Genomic DNA, 27,035 nt, shown 5'->3' with positions numbered 1-27,035 from the left:
CAAAGGGTAAACAACTTTGAAGTATCAGGAAGCACATGTATTGACTTACCTATAGGACATTTCAGTACAAACATTGATTTGTATTATGCATTCTTTCCTGCTAAAGGAAAGTCAGGAGGAGTTTCATAATAATCTCCTATAGGTCTGGGGAAGTTAGCTGAAAATGGGTTAAAATCATCTCTTAAGCCACTGTTGGAAAAGAAGCGAAGTATGGAAAAGACCATAACCTTTTCCTCAAGTGTTACTCTTTTCTCTTGGCCTGTCTCAGGAATTAAAATAAAGATATGAGACTTCAAATTACTGCTAAAGTGCATTGCCTTTAGATTGTAGAAGAAAATGGGGGAAATGTGTTGTTAATAATAGAGGGGAGCACTGACTGCAATTAAGTTTACATTTGGTTGAGAAACTTCACAATAATGAAGAAAGCATCTTCAGGAAGTAATGTACATCTACCCCCAAATTTCTCAGCTTTAGCTTTGTAGTAGCTTTGAAGTTAATACACTAAGTGAACAAAGCCAGTTTTGAATATCATACTTCCCTCTCAGGTAAATCCCAGACTTCTAGGTAAGGTCCGTACAGTGATGGGAATGTACGTGAACAGAGTAAAATCCAAATGAAATAATTTTTTTCATGAGCTGCATAAAGAAGAAATACTAAAATTACAGTGTGACTCAGATCAAGAGGTGATCCCCTGGAGAAAGTTCTGATGCTGAAAAAATCATTCCTCATGTTTTCATCCTTGCTTGTCTTGTGCTGTGTCTTTGTAGGAGTATTTCAGATCAGTCTAGGAAAGTTCTCTGGATTCAGCCAGATTCAGCTGTTCCAGAGCTGTTGGCTGAGGTGATATTCTGGCTTGCACCACTCAACTGCTGGACTTCTTGTTTTGCTTGTGACTTCTGGATTTAGGGTACAGGAAACCAGAGTTGTATGTAGAAGGCAGCTCCACTCCTTGGACACTGCTGTATGTTACTGTAATACTGGGTATCTGGGCTGAAGATGATCCCTGGTGAGACTCTCCTTTTCTTTGTCCAATACTGTTCAGGCTCTCACTTCTCTAAAGGATGCAAAGATTTACAAGAAATGGACAACACAAACATCTACAAGGAGATCCCATTGAATCATCTATAAAAAATTACATATATTTAGCACTTTGCTACTCTCCATGGCTGACTGAAAAGCAAATTTAAATGATGGAGGGAAAAGTAGATCTGAACATTTTTAAAATATTTCGTGAATAACTTATGAAACAAAAAAAACCCCACCTGTTAAACAAGCTAATTTACTAAAGCATTAAAGACTATGCATTTGCTACTTAAGTGCTGGTCTACTTTGAAGAAAGACCAAGTGAATGACAGCACATTCAACTATAAACAGAAATATTGTGAACATGCTCAGACAGTCTATGAATTCAATCAGATAAAGAGTTTCTCCATAAAGAGGGACTTTTGGGGTCATTGGGCAAGAGGTAATGTAAAACATAGTGTTAACAGCATGGAATTCGAAGAGGGACATAATGAGGTAAAAATCAAGGGAAAGATTAATTAGCATTTTTTTGATAGTATGAGATGTTAGCTGTCACTTGCACAGTTCCAAAAAATCAGGTAGGATGAGGCTCACAATAGCTTATAAGGATCATTGTTAACAATAGACAATTTAAGGTGATTGTATTACACTGGGGTTAGTGCTGCAAAAATAAAACTTCCTTGTTTTCATCTGTTAACTCTTATTTCCATGTCTGCTGAGAATTAAGGCAAGTTGACTCAGTTGTGAGGGATGTCAGATATTTTTACCCATGTGCTGTAGCTGTGTTAGATGAAGAAGAAACAGACATTAATACAACATACATCTTACTGAATAGGCAACATGGCATGTTTCAAAAACTGACCTTGAGTTCCTCCAAGCTGCATGTTTTAGATGTTTGCTGCAACCCAAAACAGAGAACATTAAATAGCTAACATAATCACTTTGTATAACAGTACTTGCCACTGGACTAAGGCTGTCTCAGAGGTACAGCCACCAGAATGGCTGTCTCAGCTTAACATACATCATTAATATAGAGATGGCACAAAGTTAATGTTTCTGTGCTCCACTAAGGAAATCACAGACCTCATCAGAGGACTTACTAAATTCAAGAAATTATTCAGGTTCCTTGAAGAAGTTGAACTTCAGAAAAATTCTGCAGTTTGTATGTTCTCCTTCTGCGTAGTTTCAGAATGGTTTACCCTTTGTGATCATGTTTTCTGCATTGTGCTGGGAATATTGTGTAATTTTTGCATCTCAAAAACAATTTATGCTCAGGGACTGGGATTGTCATTAGTTTTTGTTGCCAAATATTAAAATAATAATTCTTACAGTAGGTGTAGCCATGTACTCTGTGATATTCAATTCCACCATCAATATGTCATCAGCATCTACAGCTGTCTGAAAAATGAACACAGATAAGACAGATATAAATGGCATAAAGGTATGTCACAATATCTGACATATGCAATATGCATAGGAAAAAAAAGGAGGACAGCAGAGGACTGACTGAAAAGTAGTGATATGTTGAAGATACCCTTACTTTTTGCATCTTACCATATATGTTCATTTGGTAGCAAATGGTGAGACAACAGAAAGATCGGTTAATTAAGACCAATTAATTTGGACAGTGAAAGACAAATATTACTAAATACACACTTAAAACCAAACATGAGACAACTCTCCATTCAGATGCTAAGTTCTCTAAAACACCAGCAGAAATGCAATGAAGACAGCTGAATAATGAACCAGAGTGGGAATAAAAAGCTGACGACCTTTTACAGCCTCTAAGTCATTACTCATTGTGTTAACTTATAGGTTATCTGCTTCTTCTTGGCAGGAACCTTCATTATTAATTATGGCACAATGTGCAGATTTTTTAGCTTGTCAGTTGTCAGAGAATTTAGGTATTACACAGTCTATTACCTTCCCACAATTCCCAGAATCCTGGCTTGTCAGTTTGGCTCTCATGTCACAAGTCTGAGTTGTGTCTTTATCCGTTTCATAGGAAATTTGTCTTCTGGCAAGTCTGGAGAACATACTGGGAGTATCAGGTTCTGTTTCAGTACAGCCCTAAAATGAATACAGCAAAAGCATTCACTCTAGGTCCCTTAGACTTTCATCCAATTTGCTCTAGTTTTACCTAGACAGAAATCATAAAAGAGATAGGCATTGTATAAAATACACTTCACAAAAGTTCTGACATATATAATTTCATAAAATGTTTGCTTATAAGATGTATGAATAAAACTATCAGGTCTGTTGCATCTAAAATTCAGCTTACTTTTTTTTTTCCTCCACAGGATGCACTGCAAAATTTGAAAGAAAATAGTGTTTTGTTACAATCTATTGTTGAAACTTCTCTGATTTCTCTTGTAGGTCCAAGGAGACAGTGTTTCCACAGTACTACCCACTTAGGAAGCACAGGTTTTTGGAGAAATTAGGGCCAAAGTTTCCAAAGTGACTTGGATGAAAGCAGAAATAAATAGAAGAAAATGTCTCAGGACTGCAGAATCAGTGCTTTAGAAATCTTTGTTTCAGGAAGGAGTCCTGGGTTTATAAACTTTGTTCCAATTAATGGGAAAACAAAACCAAGTTACTGAGGGAATCTGTTATTTTTTAAGAACCAAGATTCACAGTGTAAGAGATGCAATATAAAGATGTTCCTTTTCTATTAGCCAGTTCTAAAACCTTCCACCTGACTGGAGGCTACAAGCCAGAAGAATTTCATTTTGATTGGATGGAGAAGTCAAAAGAACAGAGAGGGCAAAGAAGTTGAAATGTCACTGTTAAAAACAACTGTCAGAATTCAGCACTTGGCTGGATTAGATACGATTCTTATCCTAACTGTGAAAAAGAATTGCCAAGAATTTTCGTCTTTTCAGTTATTTGGAAATTTAGCTGGAAATTATTGCAATGAACTAACTAATATGCTTATTTAGTTAGTAGTATAACTGAGTTACAGGAGGGAATCTGGATCCTTGCCCTGTTTTCAGCTGCTGTGTAAAACATTTGTTTTCCTTTAGACTGGCAGCAGCAAGCTGTTGAGGTCTTCTGTGAGAAAGATTCTGTAATGGGTTTACTGATTTGTCTAAATCTGATTATCAATATATTACCAAATACATTCCACTTTCAGAAAGCATTATCTATTTTATTACAACCTTGCTTTCACTAGAGAACTATTTTGTGACTAGCAGTTTCTTTTTCTGTCCAGACTGCAAATCTGTGGTCAGACAAGCACAACCTAGAAGTATGGTCAGACTTTCAACTGAGCTCTGACTACTGCACTCTTCCTTTAGTGTTAAGTAAGTACAACTTTACTGTTATTGGTAAACTTTACTTTCTAAAATTCCTGTTGTTCCATCTTTCCACTCCTCTTTCAGTGTCACCAACCATCAAGAAGAAAATAATCTACATTCTGCTTTTATACACTTCAGCCTTCTGTCTTTAATTTCACTTTGTCCCTCTACTTTCTCTGGAGCTTTTATAACAAGAACCATAATGCATTTCATCTAAAGAATCTACCATTTGGAAGGAATCTATATGAAAATGAATTGCTTTGCAATTAAAAATGGGTGTATGGCAAGTGTCTCCCTTACTGATTCACTGTCAGAGAGAGAAGATAGTCTCCTTTTTCCTTTCTGCAGCCCACTTGTCTCAGAAGACTGGCTGGTTACGGTCGTTTGTCTGGAGGAGTGGTAACTGCTGAAGGACCGGGAGTCTTTAGGAGAAACTCTCAGTAGGGGTCCAAGGCAAGGAACATATGTTGCAATGGCTCTTCTAATGGATAAGAGGTAGAACCAGTCAGATTTTTTTCTGTTAGCACAAAAATTCAGTCATCATAAACAATACATTTATTCAGAGAGATGAACTAATGCTGCTGGAAAAATAATGGGTACAAAAAGAGTTTTCCAGATATCAGATATCTCATATACAATCACCCTGCAAGATCACTTATTCACAGTGTTCTGCAGAACTCAAATTTATTGCCTGGCAGGGATAAGGGCATTAAAATATAACTTGGAACTGAAGGGAGCTATTAAAACGATATTTTATCTGCTTTCAGCTTAATCAGGGCAAAAATAAAATTCTGTCCCTTTAAACTGAACCTCACAGAAGTACTACATAATGAATTATTTTAATCTTCCCCTAAGCAGCTATTCTAGCTCCTCTTATGCATCTGTTTGCTGGCTATCTGTAGAGTTGTACAGAATGTGCATTTATATTACTGTATTACTTTGCTCATGTGCAGCATTAGGAAACTCTGGCCTAGCTTTCCTCTTCCTGCCAGCCTTCCCCACGTAGATGCTCCTCCTTCTCTATTCAGTTCCTCAGTAGGTCTTTGTAAGTGGTGAAACAACAACCTATATGTGGCTTTGCTGCCATCTGTCAAATCTAACTGCCTGCATCTGAACTTGGAGTGGTAATGACCTCTCATGCTGTGTGTCAGAGGAAATACTACCTGAAATATGGAAACATGAGGATGATGCACAAAATAGGGATGAGGTGGTTTGGCTCACTGTATTACTTCTCTCACTGGCCTGATTAATGTAGCAAAATGCTATTTGCAACATGGCCCAATGTCTGCCCCTCATGAAGACAGTTCAAAATTTATGGCACTTTCCTTCGAGGTGGAAAAGTTTTCATCTTTTATTGTGCAACAGGTAAATACATATCAGTATCCATAAACATCTATAACTACTAATTGCTCAGTAGTTTGTTCCAAGTACAAATTCCACTGACATTTCTATGGCATTGAGGAGTGTTCCTGGGGACGGCAAGGCTGTACAACAGAGTTAAAATGAGCAGGTGAAGGAGAGGTCAGGCACTAAGTCCTAAAAGTGACAAATTTACTCTGAGATATTCTTTGCTAAATTAAACATAGATTGTAAGAGTGAACTTACCTGTATTTGGGGTGAGTGATGGCATAAATGATGGGGTTATGGATGACAGAAGCTTTGGCAATCACAGCTGGTATGGAGTTCATGAAAGGTGTTAGGACATGGGAATACCTAAAGTAATGCAAACACATCATACATTTACTATTGAGTTCTGCATTGTCTGTGGAAAGACAGTGTTTTAAGGCTCTAGAGAGAGTAAAAGGAGAGTTCTGTACCAAGTCAGTGAGAGAACAAATTCTACATCCTCTGCCTGTAAAGATCAACATCAGTCTAATTACATTTCTGAGAAATATGATTTTCTTTGGGCTTCTCTGGCAGTACTTCACTACTATGACTCAAGATTGTGGTAATTCCCATGTTGTTTGACCTAGGGACAATGACAGCCTTTAAGAAGGCTTGGTGAGGAAGTTTTTTCATCATATATGCACTCTGTGATGATGTGGAAACGGTTTGCCAATTGCAATATAGGAACCATTTTGTCAGCTGCCTGAATGTTGAGATGCCATTTCACCTCTTAAGGCTTTTCTCTGATAAGGATGTTCTCCATGTGCAATTTTAAATCAGGTTTCCCTGATCATATTTTAAAAACATTGATTAGAGGTATAAATCTTCACAGATTCTGGATAACACACAGTGTGATCTTGCTGGAATGGAGTTTTTGACCCTGAGCTGAGACAGTACTTTGGTAAGGCTGGCAGAGAGTTTGGCTAACAGAAACAAACAATGGCAAAGCCTTGTGTTTAGGCTAATTATTCCTGTGTTTAAACTAAGAATTCCCAGAAAATGTAACCTGTAGACCAAAAATATTAGTGAGCATGGCTCACTATTATTAGTGTGGTAGCTCACTATTCCCGATTCAAAATATTTTCTAAAGGAATTAAGGTTCTGCCTTTTTCATATGTTGTTTCTCTGTCTTTAGTCCAAGACTATAGCTGCATGGAGCTGCAGACTCCATGTCTGCCTCCCATATGTAGCATGCAGCAAGATTTTATCTGAGTCCCTTGCAATAAAATACCACAGGAGATATCCAGACTTTGTCTATTAATCTCTGAAAAATCCCACTAGGATTGCCTAAAAGACATAGTCAAGAAATGGAAAAAATCTGAATGTAGCTATGTTGCTCCCCAGATATCTTTATAAGCAAAATCTGAAAATGTTAATTTCTAACATACTGCAGAATTATAAAATTGTTCCTTTGTTCAGATTTTTGTGAGTGTGAGACATGGAGCAGAAGTCAAGTTCAGCAGGTACTTGATCCTCCTAAGGCAGATAATGAATCATACATGACAGCGCAACTGTTCTACTTAGTGGTCAGCTTAAAGCATCCCCTAATTGATTTTCTTTTGGATCTCTTACAGTACTGCAAGGTAGCTGTGCTTCATTCTGTGTCTCCTTGCTTCTCCTCTATGTCTAATTGGTCTCATGTCACAGTGGAGGATGTCCAGTACCCGAGTTCCCCTTTGATAGGAAACAGAACACTAGGACACATGCAAAGGATTTATGTTTCTGAGTGAGGAACATGTTTGCCTTCATGGAAAAAATGTTCCTTGCAGCTGGGAATTACCCACTGTCTACATACAAAGGGAGAGAATCCACTTCCCTCAGAATCTTTTCTTAAACCTAAGATTTTACAAGTGCTGTGTTTAGGAAACTGCCTTTCTAAGGGTTTGAGATAAGGCACTGCAGTAGCCTCTTCCTTGGGTGTGTAACAAAAATCACCCTTGTCTCCCAAAATGCTCCATCATGAGTAAATTTGAGCTGTGTGTCAATTTTAGGAACACATACTTTTTATCTCTGACTTGAAAAATACAAAGAGAAGTGTTTTTACTGTCATAGGAACCATCCAGGTGAGGTTTTACGGGTGACAAGTCTTCCTACAACACATAGTCACACATATTTTTGGGAGACTAAACTGAAGCACAGGAAAATTCACATCTCAAGGTGGGAGAAATAATCACATAGAGCCAAGATATCTGGATTCCCCATCCATTACTTGTGCCTGGATTGTATCAACTGTTGTGTCAAGCTACGTGTTTTAACACTGTCATGCTTCCATTGAAATTGCTGTATAAAATGCTGACAATTAAATAGCTGAAGAACATGATTTGATGATTTATATTTATGATCTTTTATATCCAGCATCAAAAAAGCTCCCAATGAATGTATGTACTAATTTTGAACTTCCTTATACATGTAAGGAATTTCAGCAGTTTGATGTAACACAAAAAAATTAATATACTTCTGTAGATTAAACAAGAAAGAAAAGAGAATCAACCCCTGGGAGGATCTTTTTAGTGTGCTTTATTTAGCATTTTGGTGCTAAATAAAATTCAGATAGTTCAAGTATCTTAGCATAGAGAATGCATTCAGAAATCTTCAGCGTGGCAGTTTATGTGGCCAGTAATAATACTCTTGCTTGTTGTCTTTCTCTCTCTCTCTTTTTTTTAAATTTTTTTTATTTCTAAAATTCTCTTAAAGTCAAACTAAGAAAAAAAATCAGTCAGCATATGCCCCATTTGTTAAATATCACTCCTAAATATGTGAATGTTTTGGACACGCTTCAGACATCAAACATGACAAATAGCTTTGACTTTCATCTGTCATTTACAATTTCACATCTTTTGCTTTCACTGAATATTCCTTTGCTGATACATTTATAATTACCCAGCAAAAGCTATCAGAGCAACAACAGAGTATGGTGACCAGGAAATGACAAAAAATAAGATGACGATCAGTGCAATTTTGGCCATCTTCCATTCATTTTTCATCCTCTGATACTGTTTTTGGAACTCTTTATTTCCACGTTTGCCTCCAAATGTCTGAATAGACCTAGGGAAAATAAATGTACAACAGCAAAAAACAAAAGTAAAGAAGGGAGCAAATAGCTTCATGAAGTGAGGCAACAATTGTTCTTCTGCTACTTAAGGCTAAAACTCAGGCACTTTTATTGCATGCTAATGCAAGTACATAACCCATCCTTCACAATCTGATGGACTTCTGTTGCACTAATCAATGGCAAAACCCACACGTACTTCAATGAAAAAAATAGCCCTGTACCAAAAGGTTTTCCAGATAAAGCTGTTATTCAAGCCAATTGAATAATGCTGAGTTAAAACCAGTTAGAGGAGTCTTTGCTTCCCTGGGTCCTGTTTTGCTCCCTTGCTGTCACTTTGTACTTCTGAGCTAAGTGACCAGATCCTCTGGGATCTATGGGACTGGTATCTACAGATGGCACATCTGTAGATAAAGGTAAAGTAAAGGGCAGGCTGCCCTTTACTTTTAGAGCAGCAGATTTTTGTTTCAGAGTCCTGCTATTAAATTTTTAATCTCCTATTCACCCTTTTCTTTTTTTTTTTTTTTTTAGTTTATAATTCAATTCCATCTATTTTTCTGTGAAATAGTTATTGATACACAGTCAGTAGGTGTTTCTGAGGTCCCTTTTGTTTTTATTTTGGTTGGTTAATTTCTGTGCTCTTTTCCATGTCATTAGATAATATACTGATAAGCTCAGACCTAAATTCAGGAACGGCCCTTCTAAGAATCATACTTTTTACTATGTTGAGTAGTGACAGAATTCTCATTTGGTTTTCTGTTTCAGTTGTGCTTACAAAATAAACATAAGAAATGTCCCAGTTTTCTTCTATTATTTCTTTCTCTGTTTTTAAGAAAATGAACAGTCACTTAAACACAAGGATAAAAATCTAAGACTGTTGGCTACTTACTTGTTGGCCTTCTTGATAGCCTCAAAGATAGAGACATAGCTGTATATGATAGCAATCAAAGGAATGAAAAAGACAAAGCAGAAAAGCAGCATTGTGTAGGCACGGACTGATGGTGTGAAACTCATGTAGTCCCAGGAACAGGAAGTCAGCAAACCCTCAGGAACATAGGCACCTAGAAGGGAAGACAGTAGAAGGCATAAACCATGAAGTGATTGTTATTCTGAGTGCAGAATTTCGAGAAGATACTCAGAATAACGTGGGATTTAGTCCTATTCTCTAAAAGGGAAAAAAGGGTTTAAAAGGATGTTTAAACAATTCTTCATGTGAAGCATTTCTGTATTTTCTTTTATTTTGTTTTCCTATTGCATTTATGTTTAGCAGTCTAAGACTTCAGAAAATGGAACTTCAGTCTTGAATATTGTTTAAAACTCATCATAGTCAAAGAGAATCTCTCCAAATACTTATTTGGGTCTTGGCCCAGGCCTGTATTGTTTTTAAATATCTCCATTTCCTATCAAATTGCTTTCTTCCTTTCTTTTTGGAATCAAACTAATTGCTCTAGGTACCACTTTCTAAGTGTGTGCAGATAAGAAAAATTTACTGGGCAGATGAGAAAATTTTATTGTGTTGACCAAATTATTTTGTCATGAAGTAAAGCTGAGTAGAAGTAAAAAAAAACATAATAAAATAAAATTGTACATACCTAATGCTCTGCCTGAAATAAAATGTATTCTCTTTAAAGGAACTGTTTTGAACTGTTAGGTAAATAAACTGGCAGTAGCAACATCTTTTTACTTTGGAATTTTAACTGTTTACGCTGATCTTTTCTGTTCTGCTCTCAAAAATATTGCACCAGATGTTCTCAAATGCATCTAATTACAGTGTGAGAGTTCATACTGTGGGCACTATTACAATCTAATTACGAGATAATAACACCCTTCAAGCAATTATTCCACCTTCTTCAACTGAAAATCTATAATCTAAGGCTATATTGTCATTTTGTTTTTTTAACAACTTCTCACTCAACCAAAGACTGCTTCTGTCAGTATTGCAGTTTGCCTGCTTTAAGCATGCTTCATGTTTAGGGGGACTAGAATGGCAATAATATGACAATAACACAACTCTGCTAAGTTCTACTCAGTACCCGAGTGGGTTGTTGCATCCTTTACTAGTCTTTACTAGTCTTTACTATCCTTTACTAGAACATGTCTATGTTCGCACCTCAGTTGGCAGACACATTCTTTTCTGGAATTAGGGAGCATAATGGTGGGCTGGGGTTTTGAATGATGAGTTCATTCTAACCTAGTGGCTGCAACTGGTGACTCTTGGGAAATAAACTTAGTGGTAGTGAGGTAGCTTCCAGTGAGGAGGAATAACAGAAACTCGCCACAAATTGCAATGACCAAGGTGCTGTATGAATGTTCCAATTTCCATGTGTAAAATTCAAATTTACTAAAGCATTTTAGTTACTACTGAATGCCATGCATATTGGAAGCCAATGACAATAGCAATGACTGAATGGAGAATGTGGACAACACCAAGTGCAATTTGTCCATCCAGAATACTGAAGATCTCCTGGCACAAATGCTCAGACTGTATTCCTCTTTTATGTGAATAAAAAGAATTAGATTGACACTGATGTCTTAGACAGCACCTTTGGGGATGAAAATTCATCAGAAATAACACAAATACATTTATTTAACATATATTGTTGAATTTTATTCAATGGGTGTAGACATGGGATAATGAGGAGGCACATTCATTAATTTATCTACTGTTCTTTATGCAGCTAGTGTGCTTCAGAAAAGTGCCACTGTCATATAATACACTGTAATGCCCACTGCATTCTTTTCTTTTGATCAGAGACCTTCAGTTTCAACATGTATTTCATCTCTTTTTTTTTCAAATTGGTCTATTTGAGCTTTGTATGTGAGCTATTAATTCAACCCTCTTCTGTACCTTTAACTGGTCTTTAATCCAATGCTATGAGGGCAAAAAAGTTTTATTCCAGTTCACTTACTCCATCCAAAGAAGGGTGGGAGACTCCAAGCCAAAGAGTACAGCCAGACTCCTACCAGGATTATTAGGGCCTTCTTCTTTGACGTCACTCCAACAGAAGCCAGAGGTTTAGTGATGACAAAATATCTGTCCAAGGCAATCACCATCAAAGTGATCATAGATGTAATGCCAAAAAGAGCTCCGCAGAAGGCATACAGCTCACAGCCTTGCAATGAAGATGACAGAAGGAGCAGTGAAATTAGTCTACCCATGCTGATTATTTCTAGGAGAGTTCAAGTCTGTGTTTCTTATGAACTAGTGGAACTTTCTGGAATTTGCAAAAGAATGAAACTTGAGTTGTCCTGCAGTTATAATGCTGCTTCAAAGCTGCTGTCTTGCTAATTACATTTTCCATGGAGATAAACTTCAAAGATTTTGTTTGCTTCAATTGCTGGAGACAGTAATACTTAACATATTTTTACTCATTGATTTCTGATGTTTCTAGTGGGATCATTTCAGCAGTCCATTAATATCTCATTTAACTCCAGTTGTACTGCAGGTCCCATAGAAGCAGCTGTTTTGCTTAACAATGGGATACAGTTACTTTGATACTGTTCATATCTCAAGGGCAATGAAACTGAAGTAAATATGAATATATTAATGAATAGTTTAGCCAAAGTAAATATTCAGACTATGAATACATTAATGAGTGATTTTAATTGTTCAAACAACCTAATGATTAAAAGCAGTGGTTTGGATTAGTTTTAACATGTATGGAAATGAACACTTAAAGGAAGTAAAATAAAATATGCTTTTGGTCATCAGAGATCAAAATAGCAATTTTACTTCTCTGAGTTTCCTTGTTGTCAGTACATGTTCAAGAGGCCAAGACTAGTCTTTCTCTTATAACAATTATATTGGAAGAATGAAAGCACCTTCATTCCACATTTTCTTACTACACAGGAAGTGTTAACATTTCTGTTGTGAAAAAAATCAGGTTCTCCAGTCTGTCTTACTTCACTATGCCAGGTGCAAGTCCCAGAGCAGGTTATTTAGAGGGGCCTTTAAGCTGGTGTGCTGAGGGGGAGTGCTTCTTTGTCAGATGACTCCAACAGTAACTGTCATGAGGTGATTGGGGAAGAACACTGGCAAGATTAGTGCTATGCCTCATGTTGCCAGTTTGTCTCATTAATGTAATTTTCCTCTCATGATGGCAGTGTATTTATTGCATACAGACACAAATATTCAAAGAAATATTTGTCAACACTGAAACAATGTTGAGAAATGTTCTCGATATTACAAGAGTACCTGAGGACAGATAGATTAACTGTCACAAAGGGAAGAACATACATAGTGAAATCTTAGGAAGAATATATACAAACCTTTCTCACCAAAAATCCAGTGTTTGTAGAGGCTGCTGGTGAAAAAAACTGGAGACTGTGTAATAGACATCAGGAAGTCACTAATAGCTAGATTGATGATGAGTATGTTGGCTGGAGTCTGAAGGCTCCTGCTCCTACAGAGATCAGAAGAAATGTTGCTAAACACTTCTGCACTATTAATTATGCTGTTACTCGTTCCTGTGAGCTCACAAGGAACACTACATGGTAAACTGAAGCAGAGTGCTTCTCATTTCCCTCAAGAGGGAACACAAGAAAGGCTCAGTTTTATACCCTTATACTCCTGTGGACTTTACAGGATTGTTCTGATAACCAGCTCAGTGATGGGGATAAATCACACTGTTCTTCAAATATTCTAACCAGTGCACTGCATGTCCATGATTAACAAGAAGTTAAAGTTGATGTACACTATGGATGTCTTGATCTGGGCTGTGGTAAGCAGGAGAAGGGGCATGCATTTTCCATCAACAGTGACTTCCTAATGCAGGGATTAAGCAAATTCACTATGAACCACATCAAACACTTTGTTTTACATCAGTTCTTCACTGTGACTCTTATTTCACTGGCCCAGACTCTGTCTTTAAAAGAGCAATTAGCACCCTTCAATGCATTCTGCCTGTTTTTGTTATTCATAATATTACAGTACCGTGTTTTAAAGGGTACAAAACTCAACTGAGAATTCTTCACTTTGGGGCTCAATGTAACTACTTAGCTCCTTTCTCAATTTCAGTCTTAGACATATTTGAAAAATAGGTGATTAAACCATGGGGTGGTTTTTTTAGTTGGTCTGGAATTAATCACTAGGACCACCATCCCTCTTCTGTCAATTTAGGAGCAAGGAGGTGTTATTAGTAGGTGCTTATGAGTTGTGTGTATTTGTAGTCACTGAACACATTTCTGTTTTAGGCAGCTGGCTCTCTTATAGTTTGTCATTACTTGAGACTGCTTTGTAAGCATTTAAACTGTTTTCTGAATTTCTGATGTACTTGTTACTTAGGTATCAATATCTCTTTCTGTCTTCATATCACCTTCAAATGAGGACAAGCTGTGTCCTCCAGTAGAAGTGCCATTGATGCCTTGGGTTTTAGCTTTTATATTTTTCAAATTCTCTGCTGCTTAGTGTGTAACTCTGAAACTTCATGTTGGGTGTTGTTGAGTTCTCTTTACAGAGTAGTTAGACAAAACAATCCCTTCCTAGCTAGAAAATCAAGGACACCCATTATCCAAAAATCATAAACAACAGCGAGGGAAAGGGGCAAGCCAGGGGGCTGAGACCTCATAGCCTGGGGCTGTGGTTGGACAACTGACCCCAATGTGTAGATGAACCAAAACTTATAAAAGTGTAAAAACTCATGACTGGGATCCATCTTGGATTGGACTTGGGTATAGAGGCAAGCTCTTGCACTGCCCAAGGTGTATCCTTTCAATAAATACCTGTTTTATTCCTTTTACTCTGTCTAGTCTCTGTTCCAGGTCAGTGTTTACAGGCATCACCATAACTAGATTTCCTGTATGGGACCAGCCAAAGAGCTAAATTGGCTCATTTACTTCTCCCTCGCGTATCTGATCTGCATGCCAACACCTTTTCTCTTCTTAAGGCCACTGTCATTCTCACTTAAGTGTTGGTATCTACTCTGAATGAATGTGCTGAAACCTACTGCCCATAAATACAGACTTGAGACCAAGACAACTTTCATTTGCACCCCAATGATCTAAGTTGACACAGCCAAATTATCCTACAATTTGTTGCTGTTATTTTGGTTTATTACATTAGTGCCTAAAGACCAATCACACAGCAGAAGTTCACTGTCTTGAACATCATCTCAGTACTCTGCCCCAGTGTGACAAATCAGACACAGAATGAGGAGTGAACAGGAATGGTGAGCATATGACATTGTTGTCAGAGATCCAGTTTCCCTCAGATATAAAAGTTGGAACGTAGCTTTAGCTAAAAGGAAATAAGCCAAGTGTTGGAAACTGTGAAAAAAATAAGATATGGCCACTAATGAACAGGGGGAAGAAAGAAACTGGCTTGCAAGAAGTGGGAGGAAGGAAACATCTAAAACAGAGCAGATTTGTGAGGTACAGGGGTGCAAACCATCCCATCAGCTCAATGAAGACACAGTTAGCCAGCAGAAGAAAATTCACTGTAACATTTCTGCTTTGGCTGCATTTCTATTGCTTGGAATATCTGTGTGATTCTTTACAACTTGCTAACAGTTTTGCTATGGCTGTGGTTAATGGGCAGAAGTCAGAGGGAAATGGCAGGTTGCCACTCTTTTCCTACAGCAGTGTCTCTTGGTGCATTTACTCTGCCAGTAAAGTAGTCTGATAGTATTCCTGGACTGTGTTTGAGTGCACAGGATACAGTTCAAGTTCATACATTTCAATATTTAAAAAGACATTCAAAAGAAAGGTACCTGCAGAAAACATAGAAGACCATGAAATTACCCAGAGTTCCTGTAATCCCCACTATAAGAATGACAACTCCAATTGTATAATGGGCATGATCTGGGACATCCACTGTGGGAAAGGCACGAGGAACATCTTGCACTGTCATCTTCTGTGGAGCAAATAACAGGTCACAGATATATTGCCACACTTTTCTGAATAACCTGGCATGTGCTTCTCTAGAAGGGAAAATGGTCAAGAATGCAAAAAGACAACAAGCAAAAAATGTCGGAATAAATTCAAATTCCATTTACTGTTGATCATTTTTGGGGGATAAATGTGCCATCAGCAGTGCAAAGGGCAAAGGATGGTTTCTTTGCTTATTGTAGATTTAGAATTTTAGTGAAGAAAAGCAAGGTATTCTCTCCCAAAGAAAAATAAGAATATAGAGGAGAAAAAGAGACAGAAAGAGACTTGTTTCATTGCATCTGATGTCAGGTAATGCAGTATTTAACAGCAAGTAAGCTTCTTATGGATTTCATTTCAGGAAAGTTTCTGTACCTGTGAAGTACAATTTCAGTTGTCCTCTGACATCATGGGATAATTCTCTAAGTAGAAATGTTCTATGGATAAATAGGCATTTACTCCTTTGGTAAAATAGCCACTTAATTATTCATTTTTCCCACTGTAAAAGACTGAGTTTTGAGCTGTCCTCAAGAGCTGATTACCAAAAGCCTGGTAGCTTGAACAAGAGTCTTTTGGAAACTATACTGAGGATCAGAAAAACAAAACCACAAATCCTTTATACCTTATGCCTGGTTTCCACATCAGTTCTGGTTTTGGTCTGCCTGAATCAAGATATTTTGCTCTTTGTGAAGTATTTCATAAACAACTTGATTGAAGCATTTGTGTCTTAATCAGTTAATAACTCACAGCAAAATTCAGTAGCCAAGTCTGAAGATTGCACCATTGGAAATGGGTATTTTTTGACCATGGAGGCAGACATTACTTCCAAATACATCTGTGAGGTTAGCCTGAGGTTATTACAGGCAGTGTGCATTTTAAACCAGTGTGCTAGTAGTAAGAGGTGAATGCCAGGAGTGCCTGGAATTCTGTATGAGATTGCTTTGTGTGCTGAAGACCTGCCCACAGCAATCCTCAACCACCAGAGTGCACTCCCTGGGTTCCTACATTAACAGCAATGAAATGCTGGACAAATACTCTGATCTTACAGAAAGAAAATGTAATTCTGGTGTTACTGTAATTGGAGCAAAATGTTAAGTTTGATACACTAACTGAATGACAGTATCATGGCATTTATGATTTTATGGTTCAGGTTCCTGCAGTAAAGTGGAAGTTGGCATAACATCATCAGCATCAATGGGCATCTTGCCCAGATAGAAATTGCTGTACTCCACACACTGCCAGTGAACTAACAAAAATAATCCCATACTAGTAGTAAATGGATAGGGAGAGTCTTAGATAAAACTCTTTCAGGTAAATGAGATCAGGTGAAATTTGGTTTGGATTGGTTTTATTTCTCCTTAGTCTTGTGGTTATAACATTTTTTAACAGCTGTTCTGCAGAGAGTTAATTGTGATTACTACTGGAATGGAGATTTCTGATGGTTTTTCCCTGTAGCTATCCATTTAATCAGAACTGAATCAATGTAATAGAAATGAACCAACTAAAGGAGCTTGTTTTGGCTATGAAGAAGAGATGAAAGTGACTTTAATTTGAATGAAATTTGTAAAGCACACTAAGGACAAAGAAAAATTTGAAAGATAAATATAAATACACAGAGAAATCACAAAAGAGGCAAGGTTAGTTAATAGAAAATAAAACAGTAAAATTACTTATTCATTAATGAAACAAATTCATATTAAAAAAATAAAGGAATAGCATTTATACTGGGGCAGTGCTAGGGCATAAATTATAAAACTACATATATCTAATCAGGAAGAGGTGTGTGGCAAAAGGAATAAATTAGCATTTTAGTGTGGACTTCCTGTAGGCCTTGGATTTTTACCAGAGGATACAACTCAGCTGTTCTCTAAGAGATAAAAATCAATTATTAAAAAAGTAGTTTCACTATTTGCATTGGAAACAGTTATTATTCTTCATGTCAAAGAAAGGTACTAGTTGATCGGGAGGGCATTAGATCAGGCCTAAGCACTTCAAATCCATCACTAAGTTGCATACATACACACAGCTTCCTTAGTAGAAGACAAAAATATGTGCCTGTGTCAAGTTCAGCCCTGTGTCTTCTGTGGGAATCAAAAGAAAGGACATGGAGAAAAAGACAGGGCTTGAGAAAATCAGGTCAGGAGGATAATCAAGAAATCAGATAATTCCCAAAGCCTTTCTCTATTTAGTTTCTCCAGTGCATTAGCCCTGTTTATTCTGTCTTCTACTGTCATCCCACAGTACAAACACTTGGTTGGCGGGGGAGAATAAAAAGCCCCCTGTTGCAATCCATATTGTAGCACTTTTCCTTTGAGAATACTCTGACCAGCTATTTTAATTGCAATGATAATACACAGCAGTGTTGCCTTGCATGTTTTCTGTTCAATCTTCTATAAACACCTTGTAATGAAGATATTTGGACTGGGACTGGCACTATTTAACATTTTGTTGGCAATATGTGTAGTGGGATTGAGGGCACTCTCAGCAGCTTTGCTGATGACACCCAGCTGTGTGGTGCTGACACGCTGGAGGGAAGAGATTCCATCCTGGAGAGAGGCCTGGACAGGCCTGAGAGGTGGGACCATGCAGATGTCACCAAGTTCAACAAGGCCACATGCAAGGTCCTCTGTGTGGGTCAGCACAATCCCAAGCACAAATACAGGCTGAGTGAAAAAAATGACGGGGAGAGGGCGTCTTGGGGGTGTTCATAGGATCATAGAATGGTTTTGATTAGAAGGGACCTTAAAGATCCTCTAGTTCCAACATCTCCCCCATGGGCAGGGACACCTTCCCCTATCCCAGTTTACTCAGAGCCCTCCCTGGGGTGGGGCATCCACAGCTTCTCAGGGCAATGTGTTCCAGAGCCTCGCATCCTTACAGTAAGTAATTTCTTCCTAATAGCTAATCTAAATCTACCCTCTTTCAGTTTGAACACATTACCCCTTGTCCTACCACTATGTCCTTGTAAAATTTCCCCTTCTAATTTTCTTGTAGTCCCTTTAGGTACTGGAAGGCTGTTCTAAAGTCTTCTCAAAGCTATCTCTTCCCCAGGCTAAAAAAACCCAACTCTCTCAAACTTTAGTCAAGATTAAAAGCAGCTGTTATGACTTTGGGTGTGTATAGAAACAGGTCTTTTGCTAAAGCTGTGTAAGAATTTTTTTTTTTTATCTTTGAAAGGCATATAATTTAATATTTATTTACACTATAGTTTTGCAGAATCACTTTGAGAAGTGCCACACACGAGCATACCTGACAAAACACCAGCCTGCCTTTAGCCAGGACTGGGCATTTCATAAACATACCAAATATGCATAATGAACAGTGATGTGGGAGTTTAATTTTAAGAAGAGTCTTAGTGATTGGTTTGTACCCTAAAAGAGCATTATTATCCATTGGAAAGAAAAATCTTAGTCCTCCATAAATTTTAATCTTTCATGTATAGGTGTAATCCTTTGCTAAATCCTATTCTGTCATTTGCCTCCATAGATGCAGAGTCAAAAAGTTCCAGGGTTGCTCTGTGTCAGTGTTTCTTTCAAGCAGGTTTGATTGTGTCCTTGTTAAAGCACTAGAGTAGAGGGAAGTAGCTAGGTTTATGGAAGTTTGCCTTCTTAAAATGCTTCAGTGTCTTCCCTAAAGGAATACTTGTCTACTGCCTACAACAAAACAGCTAAAACAGAACCTGTGTTTTCAGTTGTCTTGCAGTAAACTTTCCTGAGACTTACAAACTTGAGATGCTTTCTGGGAGTTTGGAGAAAAGCAAATGTTTTATAGATAAATATGTCTAAATCCTTGCTGAAGCACAATATGGAGCCTCATTACTCTATATTTACTACCTGCTGCCACAGCTGCTTGCAAGGGAGGCAGACAGAACTTCCTTGAGGGACAATCTGAGCAACCAGCTTGCTTCTTTAGGAAGAGACAGACTAAGGCTTGGTGCAAGCAGAGAATAGAGTAAAAATAAATCAGACACAGGGCAGATTCATTAAGGCACATAGGGCAGAACTTGTATTTCACCATAAAGTTTGTCAAGACCCTCCAAGACACTAATCTGAGGACAGTTGAAAGGATAAAGGAACTCCTTTGTAATCCAAACCAAAATCCTGATTCCTAGGTGATTTGTCCAGATAACAAGGAAGTCTAGATCAGATATTCAATCCAGGAATATTTGATGCTTGGGTCTATTTTGTCTTGGGAAGCCATTTATCATATAATTTCCTAAAGAGAATGTTTTCTAAGTAGTTTCTTCATAATTGATTACATTGAAAAACCCAAATGAACCAAACCAGCTAACCTCTGAATAACTTCTAGTTGAAGATATACCATTTTTCAAAGTCCAACACATATCCCCATAGCATGAGAAAAGTATTTAAGTGATAAGAAGACTACATTCCAAGAACAGAATTCAACTATTGCTGAGAAAAAAACATGTGTTCTTTTTCAGAATGGGGAAATAAAATCATATCACTTAATTACCCTTCACTTGGAGATGTTTATTTCTGATGTCCTACTGAAGCTAACAGTGATGATGCAAGGTCATGCAAACAAATATTCATGGTAAATATAAGTCATATCTGATAGAGCCCACTCCTCACAGTCTCACAATGGAAAGAGTGTAAGATCAGGTTTATTTATAACTACATAAGGTGATTTGGACATTTGAACATATTTCAGTGCTGATCGATTTTTGTATGACATCAATCCCAAAGGCAGGAGCAGAAAAAACTGTGTCAGAAACATTTTTTCAGCTACTTCTGCCTGAACATGGCAGAAGTATTGTACCAAATTTGGTGTAAAACAAGACAACAAAAGGAAAAAGAAAATAGAGAGTGCTATGTGGTTGCTTTTATGAATTCATCTAACTTCAAACTGTAGGCACTAGTTTTGCAGGAAGAATGTTTAGAATAGAATAGAATAGAATAGAATAGAATAGAATAGAATAGAATAGAATAGAATAGAATAGAATAGAATAGAATAGAATAGAATAGAATAGAATAGAATAGAATAGAATAGAATAGAGCCCACTTCCAAAACATTGCAAATTTTGGCAGTCCAATGTGAACTTTGGCAATATAAAAAGTTTTTTTGTTCTTAATTTTCCTACAATGCAAGTAAAGAAGCCACTAATTTACACAGTAGGACTTTTGCAACCAATGACAGTGTTAGGCCTTTTACATTACAATAAATTACATAGTTTAGAAAAATTATCTGACCAGAAACACGGTAATTTCCTGGGGTTCCTTGTGTTTTGTTTGTACCAACAGGAGGCCTCAAACAAGTGATAGCACTTATTTTCCTTTACAGGTCCTTGCTCTGATTTCTGAGCTTGCCTCTGTGGGCACTTGCTCTGTGATGACAGGCAGCACAGAGAGGAGTGTAATCCCCCCTCAATTACGGTTTCAGCAGGGTGACGCTCACTGCTAAGCCCTCTTTCCAGTAGACAGCAGGGCTTTCCATAGATGATGCTTGTCCTGTTGAGCAATTTGGATAGCAGATTTTCTATTCTATCTTCCAGATTTAATCTCAGCCACAGGCAGCACACGCTGCTTTCACTCCTGAAGCTCTCTTAAGCCAGTGTTTGTGTCAAGTTAAAACACAAAATTTTGGTGATACAGAGATTTGACCCAGGGAGAGGAAGGGGACAGCTAATTAGATCTTCCAGCAGAATACAGAAAAGATCAATTTTTAATTTTCCAGTGTAAATCACTGTGTCCCCAGAATCCTTTTCCATTTTGCCATGCACTCTCCAGTCCATTTTCTCTTTCCCTCCTATGTTCTGCTATCCTTTTTCACATTTTATCCTTCTAATTTAGTCTTGTAAGTGCCTTGGCTCAGGACACTTCTTTGTTTATTTTTCTGTAATATACTGCAGATATCCAGGTTTTATTAAAAAAATAGATTTTAAAACCTTTAAAAATTAGTTGGTATGTGTTTTCTTTATAAATTTTTAAACAGACTTTTGTAAAAACAGCACATGAACAAAACTTGTAGACCTAATACTATTCTGAGAGACAAAGCCAAGAAGAGGACATCTGAACTCCTTTGGTTCAGGCATGTGGGGTGGAATGGAGAAAATTTTTAGCAAACCCAAAAAATTCCAACCTGAAGTGTCATCACAACAGATTCTCACTTTAACACTTCCAAGGAAAATGTCTTTCTCTTAAGTATATAAAAACTCAGAAAGATCTTTGATAGGACTTACCTGAGAAAACCTTCCAGACAACTTTCTTGGGTAACTGCACATAGCAACTCTTTTACCATTTACATAAGCACTCCACTGCACTTACAGATTATTACAGAAATTATGGGGATTTCCGCCCTGAATAACAACACAAGCGAGCATTGTGTTGAACTGCTAAACAGCAGTTTACCGTACAAGAACATCTTGTTTTGGTAGTTTGCAACATATTTGATGCACTTTGCCATTAGACATTCCTGTCTGTCTTCAGCTATGAGTTGCCATGTAACTCTGCTGAAAAACACTTCTTCTACAGCCCTTTCTGCATTAAATAGATAGTTAAAGGAATAAAAAAGAAGATTTAAAAGTTTTTGTTGTGTAGTTCAGTATTGCATTACAGCATTAAAGGTGTACATGCTCCTTAACTGTTGATTTACAGTCCTATAAATGCCAGCCTTGACAGAGATCAACAAGCTACAGCTTTAAGTGACAGAAAACACTTACTGTTGGGGCTCTAAGAGGCAGATCCATCAGTGTGTAGGCACAGGCTTCTGAGTCATTCCATGCATTGAAGGACTCCACAGTTTTGGTGCTCTTGGTTTCCTCGGAGGGACAAAAGATCCCCTTCTGAATGGGCTGATTATTCAGGTGAACAAAATCTAAGCAAAAACCAAGAAATAAGAGCTGTCCTCTGAATTTAAGTCAGGCACTTTACCTTTGTGTATGTGAAGCAGGTTGTTAGATTCTTTGGAATGGTGTGAGATCCAGTGCAGAATTTCTCACTGGAGCTTCAGATTGCTTTAGTCCATCATCAGCTTAGCAAGGGCAGCAGCAGCGGCTTCCATTTAAATACAGGAGAGGGCAGAATCTGCACATGCCCAGTTTGCAGCTAGTTCCATCCTGATTCCAGCTTCACTTTAATGACAGTATAAAACTGATGCTCACTTAAAAGTGCTGGTATCTGTTTTTGCCTTTGACCAATTGATGTTTGAATTTTAATGCTATTCCCGCACTACCTCTGTATGAGGAAAAGAAGTTCAAAGGTGGAATTCACTTTTAAATATACTGTTCTTTTTCACTATATTGGTGAGTTAGCTTTTGTAGTCTGCTTTTAAAGGAGATGCATGTGTACAGTTCTGCTGAAAGTGTCAGAACTCAAATATATTCTGATATTTAACAATGTGCTTGTGTGCATTTCTGTCTTGTAGAATTTAGGTCATGGTTGTTTGTTGGTCTACTTCTAAAAATAAACAAAACATAGGGATAAGACCTGACATCATCCTTTTCTGCTTTTTAGTAAAAAACCAAACCAAAACAAAAAACACCACACAAATACCTTAAGCAAAAAAACCCAGCAAATATCCATCTGTTTCAAGAGTTGCCTGCTTTCTTTTCAGCTGTGTTTAGTAAGTACACATGAACACATGTACACAAATCTAGCTTTACATTCCACTTTGCCAAGAGATGAATTGCTGTATTCTCAGTTGAAGGCCCATTACCGTTGTAAAGTGAAGTTTAATTGTAACAGAGAATTAGGCACAGTGTGTGAAAAGGCTCTTCTAGCAGATACTGCATCCTGAGTATCACAGAGTTTAGGCCTTCTACCAACTGTCCAAATTAACCTGATGCAAGCTATTAGCTTCATTGCAGTTGGTATTAAAAATAGGTTGTGTGAACTGTTACTGGAAAGCCTTTGTGAGAAGGCTGTGTTAGTAATGGTGGGAACTACATTCCCCTAGCTCTGGTCTATCTTTCCTTAAATGAACACCTGCAGTATTCAGCCATAAACTGAAGGATTGCATTTCTTTGTGTGAATGGGAGCTGTGCCTCTAATGAAAAGCACTCACCTATAGGGTTGCAGTTTCCCTTGATAGTCATTTAAGAAAGGAAGTGATCATTGTTTGCACCAGGCCACCAAACATTAACCAGCAGAGATGCTTCTACAGGCTCTCAAACTGTGACAGCCTGAGTAATTATTAGCAGGCCCATTATGAAAAGCAGAGGGATTTTGTTGAGTGTCCCTGCTCTGCAGTGTTGGTAGATGCAACCAAGCCAGATTTAAACCAGCTGTGGCAGAACTGCACCCAGAGGGGGACAAGTTGCACCTTTGCCAATGTCTGAGATTCTATGGTCACTTTGTAGAGTGTGGTCTTCCCTTCTTTTCTCTGTATGACATCAGACACAGGAATAACAGGGCAACGGTGGATGTGACATTAATGTATGAACTTCAAAAGACATTGATGTGAACTCCAAATCCACCCCTCTGTGCATACACAGTGCTTGCACTGTAAGGATGATGCAGCAAACAGTAGTGTTGGACATTTTGGGGGACAGGACCTTTTTTGAAAGTATTTTTGCATTTTACTATGGAATAGTCAGGAGATGTCATTTCAGAAAGCCACAATGTGAAACTGGCAAAGGCTCATACTATCTTCAAATGAAGCTTATTGAGGAGTAGAACAGAAAGTACTGAAATGATTGACATGCAGAGAAATGAGACAATGGGAGGTCTTCCATATGTGAACTCTGTACTCAAAGGAGTTGCACACAGTTACATCCTGATCTTGTCAAAATGATAAGACATAAAGTTTGAGACATAGAATCTTCAAGACAAGCATAAATACTAGATCAGATGTGATCTTTGACTTGACATTCTTATTTTCTTTGCTTAGATCCTCTTAGTTTTCTGCTTTATGTCTTAATTTTGGACAATGCCAACACTCAATCTGTTCAAATACAATTTGTACATAAAGTTCTTCTTTTCCCTGGGTCACAGATGACATTTTTCTTCCTTCTTATTTCCCCTCATCTTAACAACAAGTCAATGCACTGAAAATATTTGATTTCCAGTTAGCCTGGAAGCATCAACTTGTTTTTGCATTTTTGGGGGAGCCTGTAATAGGTTTTGCAGGGTAATCAAATAATAGAATAAGTACATATATATTTTTAAAGTAAATTAGACATTATAGAAGCTGCCTCCCTGCTTCATTTGATTTGGTGTTGATGCACACACCTTTGCAGAGAGATAACTTTCATTAGTTCAGCAGCTCCTGAGACCATATGATGAAAGAATATGCAGTATAAAGGACAGAAAGGAAGTTTTCCAATTGGGAAATTCCCAGATGCTAGTCCAAAGAGGGCTACTCATTTGGTATCCTTCCTTAGCCTTAGGACTCTGTCTCTGTGAATGGTAGACATTTGCAAGCTAGGGAAACTGTTTCTGAAAACTGGACCCTAACACTCAGATTCATGGCCTGTGGAGAGGGTCTTGTATGATGGTAGCTGTGTGATCCTTTGCTATGGCAAATTGCTAGAGCTTCCCTGTTTTATGTGAGATGACTCAGCTTCCATGGATGGGGAGGAATCATCCTGGAATCGAAGTACGAGACATCTCATTCTCTGTCCCTAGGGCTTGGGGAGTCTGACAAAGACATGAAGCAAATCACTCAGAAAACATTTTTCTCTCAGGTTTTCTTTGCTTTATATGCAGTGTTAAACCAGAGAGAACAGTTCTAAGTATTCTGTTAAGCAATGACTGCTTTTCTTTATAGTCAAGGCTATTTCACTTGAAGTTATGAGTACATGAGACTTGTGGATAAGGAGGCAAATTTGTCCTCTCTTTCCCTTGTTTATTGTCTACCAAAATCTTGCCTCTGTTGTATTCCTGGGAAGCCAGGAATGGAGAAAACATATCAGTTTATGACCCCAAGTACTTTCCAAAGGCATCAGCTCATTCTAAAGCTTTCAAACATTTTTGCCTCAAGTTCTGGGTGTAAAACATGCAGAAAGTTCACCTGGCTTATGGCCCAGTCTGAATTGCCCTCCAGTAACTTCTAGAGAAAGGAAAACCTGCCTAGCATTAATCTCTCAGAATTCTGTCACATTGAACTATGGTGAGAACAGCCTTCCCACCTTGAGAGTCCTGCCTTTGGCTGGATGCCAGCTGCCTACCAAGCTACTCTATCCCTCCCCCTCTTCTGCAGAATGAGGAGGGAAGGAGAAAATAAGATGGAAAAATCCTGTGGCTCAAGATAATGGCATTTTAATAAAACAAAAGCAAAGGCTATGTGTGGAAGCAGAGGAAAAGAAAATACTTATCTACTTCCCATCAGCAGGATTTGGCCAGCCAATTTGGCCAGCCAGTTCCTGGGAAGCAGAGCTTCAGTAGGTGCAGCAGTTATCACAGAAGACAAACATTGCAATAACAAATGCCCCCCCAACCTTCTTGTCTTTTATTGCTGAGCATGACATGGGATATCCCTTTGGTCAGCTGGATCTGCTGTCCTGCCAAGATCTTGCCCATCCCCAGGCCAGAGGCAAGGGGGGAATGTTGGAGAGACAGTGTTGCTGCAGTGCCAGCACTGCTCAGTCTGAGCAAAACACCAGGGTGTGAGCAGCACCTTTCCAGGTACCAACACTGCACAGCTCAGAGAGGGCTGCCATGTGGAAAGGAGCTCCAGCTCAGCCAGACCCAAGGCAACCTCTTGATGCTGATAATTTACTTCTGTTCACAGCTTTTTATAAATTACAGGCAAAAATAGCAGACTCTGGGACCCTTCCAGGAAACTGAGGAAATTGTCTAGCAGAAAAAAGGGAAAGATAATACCTGAAGAAAATTTTATTAAAGTCCAAATGACTATAAAATTTCTTTCACAATGATGGGAAAAGAACTCATTGTCCTGTTCTTTGGCTGGGAGCTGTGGGTGGAATTAGGTGTTAGCTCATCTACAGGAATACAGAGTGCACTGCAAGAACAGATAATCTGCTGCCTACAAGATACATAGACTGCTTTTGGGAAATGCTGGGGGAGTTAAAAGACCAGGGGCATGGTCAGCTAGGCATTGATGACTGAGAGACCTTTACAAAGGCTCACCAGGGCTTCTTTAAACTTTCTGAAAGATCACCTAGGTTTCCAAGGCCAGCATAAGGAAAGAGGAACAAACTACTCAGAAATGGGAAAGGTAAAGTCCCACTTTTCTTTGAATGCAGACCCAGGTCTGGGATTTGAGTTACCACAAAGGAGGCATACACAAAAAAAGTTGTTTGGTATTGTTACTAAGTTGGGTGATTTTATTTTTTCCCCTATTGTGATGTGGGGAATGATAGTGACAATTCCTGAAAACATCTTGGGGAAAACAATTGAATATTTCAATTTTTCAAAGAATGATGATAATAATAGCAATTCAATATTTCAAACAATTTTCAGTGCTTGTTTGCCCTCTAGACATGCTAGGTAATCCTG

At 38.1% G+C, this 27,035-nt stretch overlaps 1 protein-coding gene across 1 annotated transcript; it reads right to left on the bottom strand.

The window, feature by feature from the left end:
* Positions 1–569: 569 nt before the first annotated feature.
* On the bottom strand, positions 570–22,345 carry OPN4 (opsin 4). The gene is made up of 12 exons (XM_079313253.1): positions 22,298–22,345; positions 15,462–15,604; positions 13,024–13,157; positions 11,664–11,867; positions 9,644–9,815; positions 8,586–8,750; positions 5,925–6,032; positions 4,620–4,800; positions 2,947–3,093; positions 2,353–2,421; positions 1,886–1,921; positions 570–1,054 (listed from the first exon to the last, which is right to left on the bottom strand). The coding sequence occupies exons 1-12, from the start codon at positions 22,322–22,324 to the stop codon at positions 863–865; spliced, it is 1,578 nt and encodes a 525-aa protein (XP_079169379.1). The 5' UTR covers positions 22,325–22,345; the 3' UTR covers positions 570–862.
* Between the last annotated feature and the right edge of the window lie 4,690 nt (positions 22,346–27,035).

The sequence above is a fragment of the Erithacus rubecula genome (genome assembly GCF_903797595.1).
Source record: "Erithacus rubecula genome assembly, chromosome: 9".
NCBI lineage: Eukaryota > Metazoa > Chordata > Aves > Passeriformes > Muscicapidae > Erithacus > Erithacus rubecula.
This window is presented reverse-complemented; position numbering and strand designations above follow the sequence as displayed.

Bases quoted from the DNA above. Each gene is read 5' to 3' on its own strand.
- OPN4 (XM_079313253.1), bottom strand. From the start codon at position 22,324: ATGGATCTGCCTCTTAGAGCCCCAACA. The intron at 11,868-13,023 runs GTTTGTATATAT...CTTCATTGCAAG, and splicing joins CTGGATTTTTGGTGAGAAAG to GCTGTGAGCTGTATGCCTTC. The intron at 1,922-2,352 runs GTAAGAATTATT...TTTGGGTTGCAG, and splicing joins AGTACATGGCTACACCTACT to CAAACATCTAAAACATGCAG.